Source organism: Melitaea cinxia, chromosome 20 (assembly GCF_905220565.1).
Source record: "Melitaea cinxia chromosome 20, ilMelCinx1.1, whole genome shotgun sequence".
Taxonomy (NCBI): domain Eukaryota; kingdom Metazoa; phylum Arthropoda; class Insecta; order Lepidoptera; family Nymphalidae; genus Melitaea; species Melitaea cinxia.
In genome coordinates, this window is record NC_059413.1 from 4,084,459 (window position 1) to 4,105,222 (window position 20,764).

Here is a 20,764-nt window from a genome sequence, read left to right on the forward strand (position 1 = left end):
AATTCAAAATAAAACAACAAAGTAAAAGTGAAATCTTTATTTTTTTTTGTTCCTTTTTTTACTTCATCTAAAATAAAAACAGGAAAAATATAAACTTACCAAAAATATATATACAAGGTTATTCTCGTTCAACAATTTATTAATTTACTAAAGTAATAATTAAATCGCTCCTACCAAATTATATCTTGATTAGCTAAACGAATGTATTTGATAATGATATATGTAAGAAGATAAGTGTGTATCTACTCATAATTACACCGTAATACTTTTATGTAAGAGTAGTCGTGATTCAGGAAACGAGACGCTATGTCAATAGGATTAGTGATTCTTTTACTTATACGTGCGGTTAATGCGCTAAATAAAAATGGGTTATTTGAATTGAACATTATTCATTACAATGACTTCCATGCACAGTAAGTAAATTTTATTTCTTACAATAAGTAGTAATCATGTTGTACTAAAATGACAAAAGTAGAGTTTAAAAAACTATTTTTGTGGTTACTATGTTTTCATGCGAATATCAAAAGTGAAAAAAATCTTCAAATTTAAGACTTTTTTCACTCTCTATTACAGCCTAATTGAATTAGGTAATTTTGACCTGTTTAAAGTTATAGATACTCATTCCGAAAACAGGATAGAAATGTGGTCCAATTATTTATTAAATTAAATTGCTCCGAAGAAAGTTGGCTAGTTTGGAGGATAAGGGATTTTTCCGATTTAACAATATCTATCTCAACAAAACCTAAATGGAATAAATCTATAGATATTCACTAAACTTTAAGTAATTTTTATTAATTACGCTACTAGTATATTTATTTCTTTTAAGTTTTGACGAAATCCTGCCAAATGGTGCTCCATGTAACCAACCATCAGGAGACTGCATCGGAGGCTTCTCGCGTCTTTATACCGCCATCAGGCAGGTGATGGAAGACGAACCTGACTCGTTGTTACTCAATGGCGGAGACGTCTTTCAAGGCACTATCTGGTATAACTTCTTGCGATGGAACGTCACTCAACATTTCATGAATATGTTGCCGCATGATGCTCATGTAAGTATTTACATCATATCAGAAGAAGTTTTACTAAATTAAAAAGTAAGTTCAAAGTAATCTGTCATCGCCATTATTTTTCGTAAAATATTACTAATCTAGTAACATAATAAGCATAATACTAAACTGTTCTCAACCATAGAAGTTATACAATCATAATTATTCTTACAAAATTTAGTACTTTTTTACACCTGTAGTGTGTGTGGTTTTTGAATTCAGATCTGCCAAGGGAAAAAAGCATTTATTGTTATGAAGAGAAAGATTGTTTATCTTACAAAATCACAAAAGCCTGCTAATTATGATAAATTATTTGCCACCCTTAGTTTTTAAAATTTTAGTATGAAGATTCAACTTAAAAGAGCGGAAAATTGTTTACAACAAGCATCTCTTGTTATTAAAATATTGATGCTACCCAAATCATGTTGGTATATAATCCTTAAAAAATTTAAAAGTCATTTGGAATTTTTATATTTACCAACATCTCGTAGCTCTGCTACTCACTCTCTTCAGCCTATCACTGCTGGACATAGGCCTCCCTAAGTTCGCGTAAAAATGGTACAAAGTTATGTGTTTTTCCCATAGTCACCACGCTGGGCAGGCGATACAGATAGATATTTTTTGCCAGAACTGCCATGAAATATCTTTAAAGTTCAATACTTATTCTGTTTTCCATATACCAAAATGTCTTGAAATTTTATATTTCAACTCGTAGTGGATTATTAAAAAATGTAGGTATATATTATTAGGTACTCGGAAATCATGAATTCGACCACAACATTGACGGACTACTGCCTTACTTGGAAAGACTCGAGTCTCCCATGTTGGGCGCCAACGTGAACACGACCTTCGAGCCTAAGATGGCTCGTTACGTGAAGAACCACATCATTGTGCAGCGGAACGGCCGCAAGATAGGCATCATTGGTGTAATGTTGCGAACGGTAGGCTCATAATGTAGTCATGACATATAATACATATAAATAATCAACAATTTGGTATATTTAATGAGTAAACAACAAAAATATAATTTGGTAAAAAAGAAATAGTAGTAGACCCTCACTAGATGAATAGTAGGGTACTTTATTCAGTTCAATACTTATTACGGCTGTTTCGTAATATAGGTAATGGCGATTCAGCTGAACTCTACAAGTTAGGTTATAATATCGATAAAATATCAGTAACGACTGTAACAGATGATTAGACTTGTATCAATATAATTGTGTTTCCTCGCAAACGGAAAAAACCGACTTCAATTACATCATAAGTAAATACAACGTAACTAGACAAAAAAAATAGTTAAGGACTACGCGTTATCAAAGATTACTCAGAAGTACTGATCAGATCAAATATCTCAATCCAATTTGAATGGGTACTCCCATGCCAACATCAACTTTCGAATAAAATAAGAGTCATCAAAATCAATATACCTAGTGAAAAGTTATGCAGTAAAACACAACGTAGGTTGACGAAAAAATTGTCAAGTACAAAAAAAAATACATGAAAGATCTCAATTATATTTAAATGGAACCACATGACAAGCACAATCTTTCGATTAATATTTTTTATCAAATAAGGTCCACCCAGTCAAATGTTCTGTGGTGACGTATTTGACTGGGTGGTTATGAGATACATAAAAAAAATATAGTCGTGAAGTTAGCTAGTCAACGAAGAAGAAGTTAGCAACATGACGTTAGCTAGCCAAAGAAGTATAACTTCTTACGTGCGTACATAAGACATTTAACGGAGTTTCTCATCACGGCATAACTTTGATATGGCTTATATGGCATTAGTGCCAAAAGTGCGAAGCTATTTCTTCGTAAATAGCATAAGTCTTGTTACGAGAACCTATTACCCAGTTTTTAGTTTTACAGTTTTCAGCTCCAAAAAGACATATAATAATGGAAGATGAGTTAGAAGCGATCAATAGAGAAGCGAACTTACTGACTGCACAGGGAGTGGACATCATCATAGTGCTGTCCCACGTGGGTTACGACTCAGATATGTGCGTTAAGTACTACACTGCTTGGAAGTAAAATAATTCGTAAAACTACTATTTAAAAGTTTGTCACTTAAATAAAGATTTTAAAATATTTGGGAATTCCAAAAGTGAACGCCTCCACGAAATGCTCCTGGTAGGTTTTCTTTATTTGCAAATTGCAGCTTTTAATTAGCAGATGCTTAGGAACTAATCACCGACCATACAACGATGATAAGTTCGATTAGTTGATTAATTCGATTAATTAATTTGGTTCTTCCAGATAATCACAGATGACTCTGATAAATTTCATTCACATCACACGATATTTTATTATGGTTGAAAAGTAAATATATTTATTTAAAAAAATTGGCAGTTATAGAGACTGTCGATAGAAGTGAAAACTAGAACTTTTAGTATTAAAATAAGATTTATTTAATTAATTCTTTTCACTATAATAGTATTTAAAAAAACTTTAAATGATATTTAATTTATAGTATGATGTGTATTTTATAAAAGTGTGTATCTTATAGCATACTAGCTGTGCCCGCGATTTCATCCGCGTGGAATTTAACAAAAAGTTATTGTTCAGTTTGCAAATTTATAAAATAAATAAATTTCTAGTTAAAAGTAGTTTAAGTTACTCATTATTATATCGACGGGTGCAAAGTAAAAAGAGTTATATACAAAACAGCAACTTTTCAGGAGAGCGCAAAATAGGAAAAAGTGCTCCCATTTTGTCAATTTCAAACCAAATTTGTTGAAATTTTTATCACTGCTTTATTTTATCGAAAGACAAACAATTGTATATTTCATTTCATCTAATTATGTTTAATTTACGAGATATTGCAGTTGTCTGCCTCTACATTGTGCTTAAAAATATGACAACTGAGTTAACTACCACTTGGTCGTTTCTACATAGGAATTAATAAATCTGGGTTTAATAAAGATGTTTCATATATTTATAAGTATGACTTTTCCAATTCCAAAAATTTCCAAAAACGCCTTTCCATGTCTATTGTGATCTATTCAAATGGTTTATTATTATGATAACACTTTCAAACAAACCTTAATACGTAAAAAACCAAAACAAACAAAAATTGTTGCCGGCCGGCGAAGCACATGACATCTGACTGATGACACAATAGGAAGGACACCCCCCGTGCACCCCCCGTGCGGACTGCGTAAAAGCGGCCAAGTGGTAGTTGAACGCATGTACGTCGTGTAATTTTACAAAACAGCAGTAGTTGTCTTCTTTTACTTGACAAAAGTACAAGAAATGAGGTGATATTTGTATTTTTTATTTTGCCATGTTGTAAAATATAAAGTTTTTAGTTAGTTACTGCAATAAAAAAAAATCTCAAAATTGTAGTTAACTTTTTTTACTTTGCACCCGTCGATATGCTATCTGCCAGTGAAAATCATCAAAAGTCTAGCCGTTTCAGATTTTAGCCGAAACAACAGACAATAATTGTAAAAAATGTTAATTTGGTATATGTACCGTGTATACGTTTATCACGGGACGGGATTTTCACAAAGAGATAGCTGATATTGTAAGGAGTAATTTAAACAACTTTTATTTTAGAAATTTATTTATTTTATAACTCAGTGACCTGAACAATAACTCTTTTGTTAAATTCCACGCGGACGAAGTTGCGGACACAGGTAGTTTTGAAACAAAATCTTGTGAATTTCCTGCACTCCAATCCAATTCCATTCTAATTTGTGAATAAAAATATTGAACAAATAAAAAAAAAGATTAAGTTATCACTAAATTGGAGCACGCCAAATAAAAACATTTTATGTATGTGTGATTTGACGAATTACAACTGATTGATTAGAAAATAAAAAGTTAGTAGTTTTAGTTTTATATATTAATATACTATGTGCTGTGTGGCTACGGCACTAAATAATTTAGCCACTCCCTCTCTTCCCGTGGGTGTCGTAACAGGCGACTAAGGGATAACAAGGTTCCACAACCACCTTGGAACTTAAGAAGCCGACCGATGGCGGGATAACCATCCACCTGCTGGCTTTGAAATACACAGGCCGAAGACGGGCAGCAGCGTCTTCGGTGCGACAAAGCCAGTACTGCGGTAACCAACCCGCCTGCCCAGCGTGGTGACTATGGGCAAAATACATGAGTTCACGTTATTTTTGGCGTAAACTTGTGGAGGCCTATGTCCAGCAGTGGACTGTATAGGCTGTAATGATATTAATATAATATCACTTATAACATGACATCTTATAATTTGACGCCTAAGCCTCGAGGCCTATGCTCAGCTGTTGGGTTTCTACGTTCTGTTTCAAATAATAATATAGAACTGTTATAGGTCACTAGCAGAACGTATGTCTTCAAATGTGGACATCATAGTGGGAGGACACTCGCACACTCTACTGTACAATGGAGATGCTCCAGACGACTTGCGGCCCGCTGGCAATTATCCTACCGTTGTAACACAAGCTAATGGACACAAGGTATTTTTTGCTAAATCTTTAATTATAATAAATATATATACATATATCGATATAAATAAATAACGATTTTTTTAAATTAAACTAGCATATGTGTATTTTGTTTAAAACTATATATTATCAGGTCTTTACATATGAAATTGGCGTTTTGTCGTACTGGCCACTTTGATCTCAAAAATTTCCTCTTTGGTTAAGAATTTAAAATTCAAATGTATATTACAGCTATTTACTTATGTATTTGCGTTTCAAGAACCGCAATTCTTTTGTTTATTCCTCTTTTGTTTCTATTTTTGTGTCACTCAGTTTAAAAAATGGAAAACTTGAAATATCGTTTTATTTACGAGTACAAGTTCCACCGTGCCACCAGTGCTGCAGAAACTGCTCGAGGGCTTTATGACGTATGAAAAGACAGTACGTTTTTTGGAGCCAATGTTTTCGTTCTGGAAATTTCGACCTGCAGAACAAGCCCGTGGACAGCCGGAGACCAAAGTTGATAATGAACACTTGAAGGCTGTTCTGGAAGCGGATCCATTACAAACTACGTCCGAGTGAGTGACAAAACTGTTCTAATCCACTTGAGCCAAATTGATGAAACCTCATAAATTGAGTGAAGCAAATCAACAAACGCGCTTAGACTGCTGCTATTATTCCACCGGCACAACAATGAAGGAATTTTAAAACAAATTATTACATGTGATGAAAAAAAATCATGTATGATAATCGGATGCGCTCATCGTAATGGCTGAACCCTGTCGAGCCAGATAAATCCTGCCTTAAACGAAAATTGACTCAAAAAAATTACTTTTGAGCGTTTGGTGGACTAGTGCCGATGTCGTTCACTACAGATTCCTTAAATCTGGCCAGACGATTCCGACAGATGTCTATTGTCAGCAACTAGAAACGACGTTGGAAAAGCTAGCTTCTAAACAACCGAGGCTAGTTAATTGCTCTAGGCCACTGCTGCTTCAGGACAATGCTAGACCTCACACTGCACAACAGACGGCTACCAAATTAGAGGAGCTTCAATTGGAATGTCTAAGACATCCACCGTATTCCCCGGACCTTGTTCCAATAGATTACCATTTTTTTCGAAATTAGGATAACTTCTCAGCATTTAGGATAACTTCTAGCAAGGGAAAAAAATTCAACTCCGATGAGGCAGTCCAAACTGCCTTTAAATTTTTTATTGATTCCCGTCCGAATGGTTTTTTAGTAATATTATCAAACTACCTATAAAATGGCAAAAGTGCATAGATGCCATTGCCAAATTTTGCTATTTTAATTAAATATATTAAATATATATGAAAAAATCAACTTTATGTTCCGACCATACAAAACGCCAATTTCATATGTAAGGACCTAATAGACAGGGGCGTAGCTACCGCCGTATCAGCCGTATCAATGATACGGTGCCCCCTATCTACAGGGGCCCCTAACGCTTGTAAGCAAAAATTAGTAAAATGTTATCCACGATGTCACCTAATCTCATGCTTCCTGGGAAAAACACAAAAAAAACTGTATGTAGATTTTTCACATCAGAAATGACAAAAGCCAAAAAAGCAATCCCTTTTTTTCGGGATTCAGTTAATCATTATGAACAATTAGTTAATCTTTTTTTGTAACAATAGGGGCAAATGAGCAGACGAAGCCATCTGATGTTTAACGGCTACTGTCCAAGGTCTTTAGAGAAAAGATGTATACACTCGATGCTTAAAAACCCTCAAATTATAGCGCCCAGGGAAAACTTCATTAAGGAAGGTCATTCCACAGTTTGCATGTACGTGGAAAGAATGTGCGCGAAGCTTGCACATTAATTGCAAATCCAGTCTCTCGCCAATTCTGCTAAAGTGTTGGAAATTTGCTCTAGCGATTTGCTTCCTGTAAGACCTGGAGCCAGCATTGAATCTCTTCTTCAGGTTATGCGCCTGTGAATCCTCCGAATTATTAGTCTTACAGGCTAAAGCAAAGGATTCACGCATCTATTACTGCATCTCAAACCTGATAACCCTCCGGCTTGAAGCTACAAGCTCTTTAAATTAGCCTTAAAATCCAAAATTCAAAAATTCATTCCTTTAAGGAAATCACGGAATTATAAACGTAGGTTTATAGGAAGTAATAACCTATAATCAATAAATATTTATTTTAATTTAATGCAAGCATTTTTGTTTCTTTTGTGAGAAATTTTTACCCTTCATTTCTGTCTTCAAACTGATTTTGATACAATCCAAGGTATGCTACGCCACTGTTAATAGATAATTGATTATTTTATTACATATTTTATATTTTTAAACTTTGATTTACCGAGACTCAGGCCGGATTTGATCCAAGACCAAAACAGTGCCCTGGGCCACTACAAATTGCGCCAACAAGCTTTTCAAATGTTTTCATCCGTCCAATTACGTTTTAACAGCTTCATGATTCGATGAATATTCAAACAGCTTAATAATGTGTCCAATATGACTATTCAAAACCGGTGAAACCGAAATTTCTGATTTCTAAGGCAGATAAGGCGAATACAGCCAATGATGATGGTCTGACATTATTAATTTTCCCTTATTAATACCATTGTCAAAATTTACCCGGATGTTTTTTTTTATATTAATTTTACTACCACACGAATAATTAGATAATTGCCAGTGGATATAGAAGATAAAATTTCCACAATTCTTTGTAACATGCGATTTTGAAAGTGGTCCTTGACGACCGAATCAAATAATAAAGATAATAACGACAAATAGTCAGATGTAAATTTTAATATTGACAAGCAATTTCTACAATTTTTCCGTTACTAATAATTTACTAAGTTGTTTTCAATCTTCATTATTTTCTTTACTAGATACCAATCGTGCAGGCAGCAGCTCACACCCGGTACTTGGGCAACATTAAGTTGTTTATTGACGAAGCCGGTAAAGTGGTATCTTGGCAGGGACAGCCGATATACCTCGGAACTTCTATCGTGAAAGGTAAATTTATAGCTAAGCAAATTTTTCAGACTTAATGGGCTGCAATTTAGATGAAAATATTCACCTGAGTGCCATTACGCCTCTAATTTATAATTTTTTAGAATCTTGTTGTAGTCAAATGAGTACATATTGTATTGGTTTATCAATACTTGTAATAAAAATGTAGAGGATCGCTGTCTGTACATGAAAGATATATGAGAAAAAATATTATTGGGACCTTTATCAACGCAAATAGCACCCAAAACAATGATTGTTAGAATTTTTGTTTATCTGTTTGTCTGTGCGTTTGTGCACGCTAATCTCAAAAACGGGTTAACCGATTTAAATGTGGTTGTCACTAATATATTGTGGTAAGCTTCACTTAACATCTAGTTTTTGTTTCATGTCAATCGGTTCATGAATAAAAAAAATTATGCAAATTTAAAGAATCACGTTGACCATGTAAATACCCAAACGATGGTGTTTATAATCCAAAATAAACCAAAAGATATATCCAAGAACTGCTGTCCAAAGTCACTATTCCACGCGGACGAAGTCGTAGGCACAGCTAGTTTCAAATTAAATTGAACCAAATTTTATTATTATCATATTAGAAAATCGCTGTCATTTTTTACACGCACATCTTTCTTTTCTTTGTATACTAATAAAAAACAATCAACATCTATTTTTTTGTAGTAGGTCAGTCTCTTGATCTCGATGGCAACTAATAGCATGCCAATATTAGCACGCGGTTCTGAGTATGTTGTGAGTAGGTAAACATTGACTGCACAGTTATGTGTGATATACTTAAAATCATAATAATAATAAGCGACATGTGGAATGTGAGGTCCGCTGAAATAATCCCTATCGTAATATCTGCCAAGGGTTTGATCCCGGTTAGGCTCGCTATACTATTTATATAATAGCATATATAAATGGACGTATATAGGTATAGTTAATAAATTATCATAATTTGAATTATGAATATTGTTATGATACGATTTAAAGCGAAGACAAGAAATAATATGTGACTAGATACATACAATATAGACAGGTATAGCAATATAATACTTAATTAGGCGTGTGTGAAATAAGTAGATATATATAAAGTAGGGTACTTAAATTGTATTTATTATACTGGACAGGTGATATTTTGATGCCAATGTCACGTGGATAAAAAAGACATTAGTTACATAATAATATAAATAAAATAGTTGTTGTACAAGGCTAACATTGGTATAATCCAAACATATTCTACCTTACCGTGTGCAAATATTAAATATTGATGAGATTCAATACAATTTTTTTTACCTGCATATACACCCGCTCGTTACTTAGGCTAAACATCCTATTCTCTCTTAATAAGCAAAAGCATTAGTTTACAACGTCAACGCAGGTAAAATCACTCATGTAACCTAATTGAATAAATAGCATGTCAATTAATAATAATAATAATAAATGAAACATTCCTACTTAGATCCGTACGTAGAGTCAGAGTTAGAGCCGTTTAGGCAGGCTGTGCAAGCGGTAGGCAAGGAGGTTCTGGGTCGTACGCTTATAACACTGCGGGCCGACTGCAACCAAGGCGAGTGTAACGCGGGCAGCTGGGCCTGCGACGGACTTATCGACGAGGTGAGATGTTCTTAAGTACCTAGTACAGTAAACCTGATGATAAGAATATCATAATTATTAATTTAGGGTGCAGAATATTTTTATAGTATTAAAAATATAATTTAACTACTAGGTGACTTATCCAACAATTGCTCGAAAAATACCTGAATCAATTGTAATAGACTATCTTTTAATAGTGCAACAATTTGAACTTCTAGTCAGGCACCTAGTATAGTGTATAATCCAGCATATTTTCGGATAATAAAGTGAAGCAGCAAGTTCCGCATCAAATAAAACAACTAGTCGAATAATTTATCGAGAAACTAATAGAACGGTCATTCTCCAATTCGGCGTTCTTTGCCTAATTACCGTGACGTTTTTTATTTTTCACTGATTTGACTTAAACACATTAAAATATGAAACAAATCAAAAATACGAATTCAATAATTAATTTGGCATGTAACAGTTAATTGTGGTTTTCTAGATAATGAGACTTAAAAAATTTATGAGTACGGTAATTAGAAAATTTTTATATTTAATGTAACGGTAATTAGAAAATATGCTGTGTGGTTACGGCAGTAAGAATATAGCCACTCCCTCTCTTCCCGTGAGTGTCGTAAGAGGCGACTAAGGGATTACACAGTTCCACTACCACCCTGGAACTTGAAAGTGCCGACCGATGGTGGGATAATCATCCAACTACTGGTTTTGAAATACACAGGCCGAAGACGGGCAGCAGCGTCTTAGGTGCAACAAAACCAGCCCTCCGGTCTCCAACCCGCCTGCCCAGCGTGGTGACTATGGGCAAGACAAGACAAGACACATGAGTTCACGCCACGTTTTTCTTGAAATATATTCTCTCTTGCCAGGACAAATGCGACTGATCTCATCTTGCTCTACAAAAATTTGGACGTCTTGTTTGGTTGTCTCTACAGTAGTCCCTATATTATTATTATGTAAATACTTTGGTTCTATTTCTTTATCATGACTTTGTTTTGGTTTTGGATGTAGCGTGTTTTATATTTCAGTCTTAATGCTTGCTTCCTGTACTTTTCTTTTGCTCTTCTTAGCTCTATTGTTTTGTCTCAAATATGACATTTCTTTATTTGTTTTCTATACATGCCTTCTAAATAACAATAAGAGTGAGATTTTTTTACGTATCGGTTTCTCGACAGTTATCTTTGAAGATGGTGAAGTTGGTGTTGAACACAAGGAAGACGTTCGTTCCGTAATATTCACACTTGTATCTTTATTTTCGGTCAAATGCTCATTATTGATTAATAATAAAATAACATACTTTCAGTAGAAGATGATGACAGAGCACTAGATGGACGCGGCGTTGATGTGGTTAAAGAAGGTTTAAAATTTGGTGTCTTTTTCAAGGGAACTAATTCTTTTTCAAAAGAAGTCGACTGCAGAAAAATTTCGTCTTGCTGATTATCTTATTTTTTTTGATTTGGGATTTTCGGGACAATTTTGTACTCTTTTAGTGTACTTTTTAGCGCAGCGAATATGATAAATCATTGAGATGTGGTGTGACAGAGTTTCAAGAGGATCTGTTATATTGTTATCAAGCACCTCTATATCTAAGGTCCCTTCTTCCTCGATTGTTTTCAATTTTCCCTTTTCCTTTTGTCTTTTATAGTAAGTTCTGAAATTTTCTCTACTTCTTTTTTGAGTTTTCTTCCGGCTTTTGGTGACATTTCGCAGATAGGCAGTATTTTTTTATTTTTTTTTATTGTACCCTTCTTTCTCCTTTATTTTTTTCTGATTGCTAATACAAAAAGGGGCATTTTTAATTCGTTCTCGGCGTTGTCGCGCGGCAAGCCTTCTATTTTCTTTAACTTCCTCTTTGGTCTTTTTGGGTTTTCCTATCCTATAAATTAAATAATTTGATGAATGGTCAGCATATAATATAGACATATTTACGGACAATGATAATAATAATCTACGAAAACCGCGGTAAACAAGTATTACTTTTTCATACAACGGTAATTATAAACATATGGTAATTGGTATACGGTAATTAGAAAACGATAAATTTTCACAAAAATGTTTAAAACCGACGCAGTATACAGATTCTAGCTTATTACAACGTACGGAGGCCAAAGTACTGTCTCCATTTACATGATCAACTTGGGTCTATCTTAAAAATCTAGTATTAAAATAAGAACAACGGTAATTAGAAAAGTTTTTAACCAAGGCTACGGTAATTATATACTCACGTGCTTCATTGGTGGTACACTAACATGAGAGTCATACAACTGCTGATGGACCTCGGCACACACTGAGGAGACGCGATGCGTACGGTAGTGATGTGCCAAATACTTTTATTTAGGGATGTGCACTCGAGAACAGCAGATGTTACGGTAATTAGAAGTTTCCATTGGACATACGATTACTTCATAATAATTATTAGTAGACTGGTTCTATTGAGTTGATATTTTGTTATGCGATACACGCTGCTTAATATCGTTTAAAACGTTGAATGGATCAAAGTAAATCTATACGCTATAAAAATTACAAGCAAGTTTTAAGATTAAATTGGTGTGCGGACACGTCACGGTAATTAGAGAACAGAGGTTTTTTGAACATAAGTTAAATTAATTTAGTCTTAATTACTTAAAACAGAAGCCAATATTTTTTTTACAGCTAGGTACGGATGCTATCTAAAATATATAAAAAAGTGCATGATTGAATATGATGATATTACGGTTTAAACAAGCCCGGACACGAAAAATTTGCTAATCGGAGAATGGCCGAGAAAAACTTTTGGTGGTGATTTCATAAATCACAGACATCAAAATTAAGCAAACACTAACGTATAAAAAAAAATAGTAACTTGTTAATCGAAAAATCGAGCAACTGTTAAGCAACAGGCTGGCAGTCGTCCTTCTGCAAGTTTGTCAGTTCGTTAATCGATTACTCTTGCAAACAGTGGAAAAACAATCCAAACCACTAGCAGTAGAGTGATCAATCAGTCAACTCCTAGATTTATTTGTTATCCTTTACTTTTTACTGCTGTCAAGTGCAATTTGCATTCAGACACTAATACATATTAAAACGACTTTATTATATAAGCATGTGTACAGGCGGTGCAGTACGCGGAGGCGGGCGCTTGGAGCGCTGTCAACGTATGCATGATGAATGCGGGCGGCGTGCGCACTCATCTGCATCCCGGAGGTAATTTCTTAGCTAGACTTACTCTTTTATCAGCCTCTTGGGGCGCGCTACTATCCTATCTAAGATGATTAGTAAATCATCTTACAATGGCTGATCATTCGTTTCATTAATTTATTTTGACCTTAGTGGTCTTTTAATTTTAAACTTAAAAGGTGCTACAAGCGATTTTCAGAATACAATTAAAAGTATAGATATGAGTATACAATTTAAAAATATCTATACACCTAAATATTTCTTTCACTGCACAAGTACAATATTCAAATGTAATTATGACTCCATAATGACACATCATAGTAGGGCACGATTAAAATAATATAAAAAAGATATGAAATTTGAATGACCCAAGGAATCATACCATTGTATAAGAGATGTACATCGCGTGATACCTACTTAAGTATTCAATTATATAAACCTAAGCATACCGTATTTAAATGGTTGTTTCATAAAGTGTGCTAAAAAACTAAAATTTAACTTCATGATAAGTAATTTGTACAATTTTATTTTAGTGTTACCCACAAATTAGGGAATTCTAAACTTTTTTTTTTAAATATCATATCGAAAATCGGTTCGCTTAAACCGAATATAAAATCATCATTCTAAATTTCGATCTAACGGGTACTTCGTTTCCTTTAGCGTTTAGCTTAATTGGCTAGAGCACCGACATGGTAGTCGGAGATGCAGGTTCGATCCCCGCTGGAACGGTCGATTTTTGATATGATATTTTAAAAAAATGTTCATGATAAATAATATGACCCATCTAGTGTTCATCACGAATCCTTTTTGAGGTAGGATAAAGCAGGAAATATCCTGCAAAAAAATTGAACTAGCCCGACTGGTGAGGTATTAACCTTACCGAAGATCAAGCAAAATAATACTTACCGAATAATTGTTTGCCAACCTAGTAGTAGTAGTAAAAAAATCTAGTGCTCAAAAGAAGTCTATAGACTACAGTAACCACTCACTATCAAGCGGACCAAACGCGCTTTGACATCATAGATAAAAAACCTAGACTGCGTTAAATGTAGCCTTTTTAATATATTGTTTTCTAATGTTTACGCGAATTTGACTCATTATAGTGTAACAATTTTTTCTTTTTTAAATGCCCGACGCTTCTGATACTTCACAACAGCCATTGTCACGGAAGGACCTTTTTAATTTAAGCCTATTTGTGCAGTAGGCACTTCTTTCATAAAATAAACTTGAAACAGTTGTAATTTTTGTTGTTGTGTGATTATGTAACATGTATTATTATATTATATTTTTTCAAACAGAAATAACAACCGAGGCACTGTTGATGGTCTTTCCGTACGAGAATTACATGCAAATGTTCGACCTTAAAGGAGAATATCTCTTAGAAGCTCTGGAACACTCAGTAGGAGTGCCACAGAGCAACGCTACGAACTTCTTCAGCTCGCGTCTATTACAGATAGGAGGTAATGTTACTGATTATATATAACTAAAGGAATATAGGTAGTATTGAAATTGTTTATGGGCCACTAACAAGTACAAAGTAACAGAATGCATGTTTCGTTTTGACCTTTTTTTTTAAAAAAGACTTGCCTTGAACACTCTTTTGAACTAGGCTATTTATGCTTCACAACTAAAAGCCTTTGGTCCTGTTATGGAAAATATGCTTTAGCTTATACGTAACGTTATTGCAGAGTTACTTGATTCTAAATGTATGTGTTTCCGGACCCCCGAATTAGGAAAAAATCCTACTGGGGGCCGTTAAGTGTGAAGTGTTTACTTATTTATTTAATTAAAAAAATTTTAGAGATTATAGCATATTTTTAGGGTGTTTTTAATCGTCGCCTATTTTTATTAATCACGTTATAAATGAAACATGGATTACAATTTAAGATTCTATACCCATTGACGCAAAATCCAAACGTCGAAAAGCTTTTACATCATGAACTTATTGTTATACTTTTTTGACACCACAAACGTTCATCTTCAACCAGCGTCATTAAATTTCCTTAAAATAAATTCGAGATTGCATTAATTACATAAATTTATTGCATGAGTCGACGAATACATAACTAAGAGGTGCGTTGGCAGGTCTGCGCATGGTGGTGAACGCCACCGCGCCGGCGGGGTCGCGCGTGTCGGCGGCGGTGCGCTGCGTGCGCTGCGCCGTGCCGCGCTACGAGCCTCTGCGGCCGGACGCCGTGTACCGCGTGCTCACGATAAGTTATATCGGCGACGGTGGGGGCGGGTACACGGTACAGTCTATCTAACATTTCTTTTTCTAATTAGGTTTCTAAGGAACTTTAGCGTCATTTATATGTTTATATATTAGAGTCCACTGTTGGACATAGGTCTCCACAAGTTCTCGCCAGACAATTTAGCGCGAACTCATGTGTTTTGCCCATAGTCATCACGCTAGGCAGGCGGGTTGGTGACCGCAGGGTTGGCTTTGTAGCAATGAAGACGCTGCTGCCCGTCTTCGGCCTGTGTACTTCAAAGCCAGCAGTTGGATGGTTGGCCTTATAAGTTCTAATGAAGAGCCATTTCACAATTTTACGCTCTGCAAGTTTAGGTAAATTTGGTCGCAATCTTTGTGCTAGTAAGTATAGTGTGACAACCAAAAGACCATCTTGATCATTTTCTAATGTATAATAAAAATTAATAACTATATGTTATAACAACAGTCAATAAATATAAAATAAAAAGAAAAAATCATTTTTATGAAACACTTTTTTAAATTGATTTTTTTTTTAGTTTACGAATGAATCTAATATTTACGATATGAATAAAATAGCATTAGATATCTCTTCTTCCAACATACCAGTTAGTCCTTGCATCATCACAAAGGTACATTTTCTCATCAAATTATTAACTCTGATTTTTAGCTGTTTTCGAGAATTCATTTATCCGCACTGACTTTACAAACGTGTGTACACCATAAGACTACTGACGAAATACTGACTGCGTGTAAATCGTATGAGTCCGTTTTCGGCGCCAGCACTGGCGACAGCTACTGACCCTGTGTAAATCTGCCTTAATGTAGGCGAGTTTCACACCCCTGGTATATATTACCACGCATCAAGCCCAGTAAATCAGTCGAACGCTAGCGCTCTTAGAGGTAAGGTCCATGTCAAATTCTGCGCAGCCGTCTCTTTCGCTCACACGTGCCAAGCGCCTATTGTTATAGCGGATAAACCGATTTGATACTTTCATAATAAAATAAACATATTACGAATATGGCTGTAAAATAATATAATGATAATTTCTGTAAACAAATGTATAATTTAATTTTCTTTTCTCACATTATCAATACAAAGAGGCATTTCAATCTGTTTGTCTTGTTATTTTTTAATTAATATGTTTGTCTCCAAGCACATTGTACATTTAACATTTTTCGTCATTTTTCGACAAATGTATCCTGCAGTATAGGCTGAGCATTGGACTTTTATTTTTTCTAGGACTACTTCTTCTTTCACACACACATATTTTTTGGAACATGACTTTCCTGTGAAGTGGATGGTATTATGTTATGATTAATACTGTCATTATTTTCATTATTTTCATCTTCAAATAAAAAATTCACATCAATCAATGTATCTCCATCCTCCACTTCACAGTTAGTGAATTTGGAATGAGGGCTCAACAGATGTCTGTGCTTGTTTGCTTAGAAAGCCAAAGTTTTTAAATAATGCTTCAATAAATCCATATAAAACAGCTTGTTGAAGCCTTTTTGTGACTGTCTGACCCAAACTATTCTCAGTAACTTTTGTTACATGCTTCACAAATTTATATTTCTTTGACTTTAATTTTTTCACTGTAGAATCTGTGAAAAAGATGGAAAAATTATTTTATTATCATAAGTTTCTTCTTAGAACCTATTATTAAGCAAGTAATAATGAGACCTATTATAATTATAATATTTAATAAGTTAATATGTCATTAACATACACATAATATTACTTAACCGATAACTACTGACTAATAAAACTTACCTTTACACTTTTGTGTAATACACTTTATTTCATGGTCAATTTTTAATTTGTCAGTTGATACCATTTCGTTTTATAATAATGATACGCTATTTTTAACGATACGCTATTTATAACGTCACGCTATTTATAACGTCACGCTATTTATAACGTTAGGCTATTTATAACGATACGCTATTTATAACGTTACGCTATTTATAACGATACGCTATTTATAACTTTACGCTATTTATAACGATACGCTATTTATAACGATACGCTATTTATAACGTTACGCTATTTATAACGTTACGCTATTTATAACGGTACGCTATTTATAACGATACGCTATTTATAACGATACGCTATTTATAACGATACGCTATTTATAACGATACGCTATTTATAACGTTACGCTATTTATAACGTTACGCTATTTATAACGATACGCTATTTATAACGTTACGCTATTTATAACGATACGCTATTTATAACGATACGCTATTTATAACGATACGCTATTTATAACGATACGCTATTTATAACGATACGCTATTTATAACGATACGCTATTTATAACGATACGCTATTTATAACGATACGCTATTTATAACGATACGCTATTTATAACGATACGCTATTTATAACGTTACGCTATTTATAACGTTACGCTATTTATAACGATACGCTATTTATAACGATACGCTATTTATAACGATACGCTATTTATAACGATACGCTATTTATAACGATACGCTATTTATAACGTTACGCTATTTATAACGATACGCTATTTATAACGTTACGCTATTTATAACGTTACGCTATTTATAACGATATACTATTTATAACGATACGCTATTTATAACGATACGCTATTTATAACGATATGCTATTTATAACGATACGCTATTTATAACGATACGTTATTTATAATCTCCTTCTTCTTCTTCTTCTTCTTCTCCTCCTCCTCCTCCTAAACCTCTAGGTTAGACCAAAATCGTACACAAAATGTACGATTTTAATATTCCTATTACCTGGAAGCATGTCATAATTAAAAAAACGTCATCCACCGGCAAGCATGAATTTAGGAGAACTACCCCAACTACCTAACGCATGCCTAGATCTTTTTTTTCTTGAATGAAGTCTCTTTGAATAATCATAAAAGAGCTGTATTTGTTTGCTTTCTAACAAAACTAATATATATAATATAGATATTTTCTCTTTCGGTAATAATTGCAACTTGGAAAAAAAACACATTTTGAAATAAAAAACAATTTGAAAATTATAATACACTGGCTCAATTTGCTTTAAATTTATGTTTTCCCCATTACAGTGCAGATTGTGAACGAGCATTCAGCGAAGTATATTTAATCAAAACAAAACTTAGAAACAGTTTATCCAATGATACACGGGCAAATTATTAGCTAAGCAATCAATTAAGAAGAAACGAAAATTTTACGAAGTTTAACCCAACAAATTATTTTATTAAAAAATATGATCACAGAAAATTTTGTACGAGTGTAACTAATAGTTTTATAATTTTTTTTCTCAAACTAAACGAATTTTGGTAATTTATAATAAAAAATTAGTACTTAGTCTTAAAGGGCTGTACGATCTTTTTATTTCAAAATTTCTTTGGCATACGATTTTTTTGTAGTTGGCGTACGATAACACTTTTTGTGCACCTGGCAGCCCTGCTCTTACGACTCCCACGGCAAGAGAGGGGGTAGCTATATTCTTTACTGCCGTAACCACACGGCACGGATATTTAATTAATTATAGATCCTTAATGAAAAGCTACGATTACTACATTTTGAAATGTTAAACCTGCTGACCCGCTGCCTTAATCTGCTGATATATAAAATTCTCGTGTCGCGGTGTTTGTAGTTAAACTCCTCCGAAATGGCTTGACTGATTCTCATGATATTTTGTGTGCATATTGGGTAGGTCTGAAAATCGAACAACATCTATTTTTTATACCCCGAAGTTATAAGGGGGGGAGATTAAGGGGGTTAATAACATATATGGCAATACAACGTTTGCGGGGTAAGGTAGTTACCTATATATTAATACGTAAAGCAAAAAATTTGTACCCCTTTTTACGAAAATTGCGTGGACAGAGGAGTATGAAATTTTGCACACTTATAGTTTATATAAAGAATGCTATTTTTTTTTATTATGGATAAAAATATATTAAATCAATAAAAAAATCATTACACACACTACCATGTATTTGACACACACGCACACACACACATACATATTATATACTATTTTGTTGATTGTCTAAGTCTGTAGTCAAATTGTTTTTTTTTTTTAAAGGTTCTTTATTTTCAAACAAATGTTTGGAAACATGATATACACGTAACGTGATACGAAACCGATATATATTATTCTAATTTTATTAAATAATATTTCAGATGATATCACAGAATAAAGTAAATCAAGTGACCCTAGATTTAGACTATGTGATGCTGCAGCAGTACATGCGTCGACACCGGACTTTTTTCAAAGACTTGGACGGACGCATTCAAATCGTATATTGATCCTAATAACTATTTTCCTATAATCAAAAGGGAAGCAATTTTGAAGTTTTAAAATGGATTCTTAGTTGGAAGAAAATAAAGACAACCTAGAATAAATGTCATTCATAAATAGTAAGGAAATATATAAAATTCTTAGAAAATTTTGTGGTTTTATTTATGTGTGGTGACCCAAGCAATTGAATAACAAAAACTATCTGTTACTTTTAAAATTATGTAATTGACTTCCAGATTTACTCAAATCGCTAGCTTTTTTAGATTCCGCGTTTATTTTCTAAATTTTCCACCCAGTAGGTCTCAAAAGTTATTCTTGTGTATGTTAATGTTCGTATTGCCGTGTTTCTTAAACTATGCATCCAAACACTATACTATTTCAGACAAAGCTCATCGTCGAACAAGGGACGTGATAATAAAATACCTTTTATCAATAATGATTAATATTTTATGCCTAAAAATAGTTCTTATAAATCACATGCCAAATTTAAATAACTCTTGAAACTAAATGCCCTGTTGTAGTTTACCTACTTGTGATGGATACCTACTTAATGTCTCGACTTTTTTGGTCTACTAAAGACTAACACTTTTGTAGTTAGGTAATTCGATTAACATATCACTTACCATCATGTCGACGTAAGCGCATAGCAGTAGTAGGCGTAGCAGTGCTTTTTGAAGTAAAACTTAGTAAGCTAGTGAATGTGTGACGAGATCGTTACGAAGTGTGATCGGGCGAGACGAACAGAGCAAAAGACAGAGGTGCGAGCAAACATTTTTTCTCTCTTTCTCTCATAGCTAGTTACGTTTCCTGTATCTATAACACAGTGCAGGCCTATTGCGCAGAAGTTTTACTTCAGTCGTGTGGTCTAAAGCACACTCGTTTTCTTCGAAATTCATTTAAAAATGTATAATTTCTCGGACTAAAATCTTATTTTATAAGTAAAATAGCCTAAACTGTAAAAGTCGGAAAAACTACTTTTCTATTAACGAAAGAATTTTCGAAATCAATTCAGTAGTTTCAGATTAACCCCAACAAACTTACAATCTGTAAGCATAT

At 33.8% G+C, this 20,764-nt stretch overlaps 1 protein-coding gene across 1 annotated transcript; it reads left to right on the forward strand.

Moving 5' to 3' along the window:
• Positions 1-306: 306 nt before the first annotated feature.
• LOC123663203 (apyrase-like) lies at positions 307-19,856 on the forward strand. Its single transcript, XM_045597899.1, has 11 exons — positions 307-413; positions 827-1,049; positions 1,796-1,987; positions 2,918-3,048; positions 5,355-5,499; positions 8,333-8,459; positions 9,916-10,070; positions 13,142-13,232; positions 14,504-14,665; positions 15,291-15,454; positions 19,591-19,856. The coding sequence occupies exons 1-11, from the start codon at positions 307-309 to the stop codon at positions 19,714-19,716; spliced, it is 1,623 nt and encodes a 540-aa protein (XP_045453855.1). The 3' UTR covers positions 19,717-19,856.
• Positions 19,857-20,764: the final 908 nt, after the last annotated feature.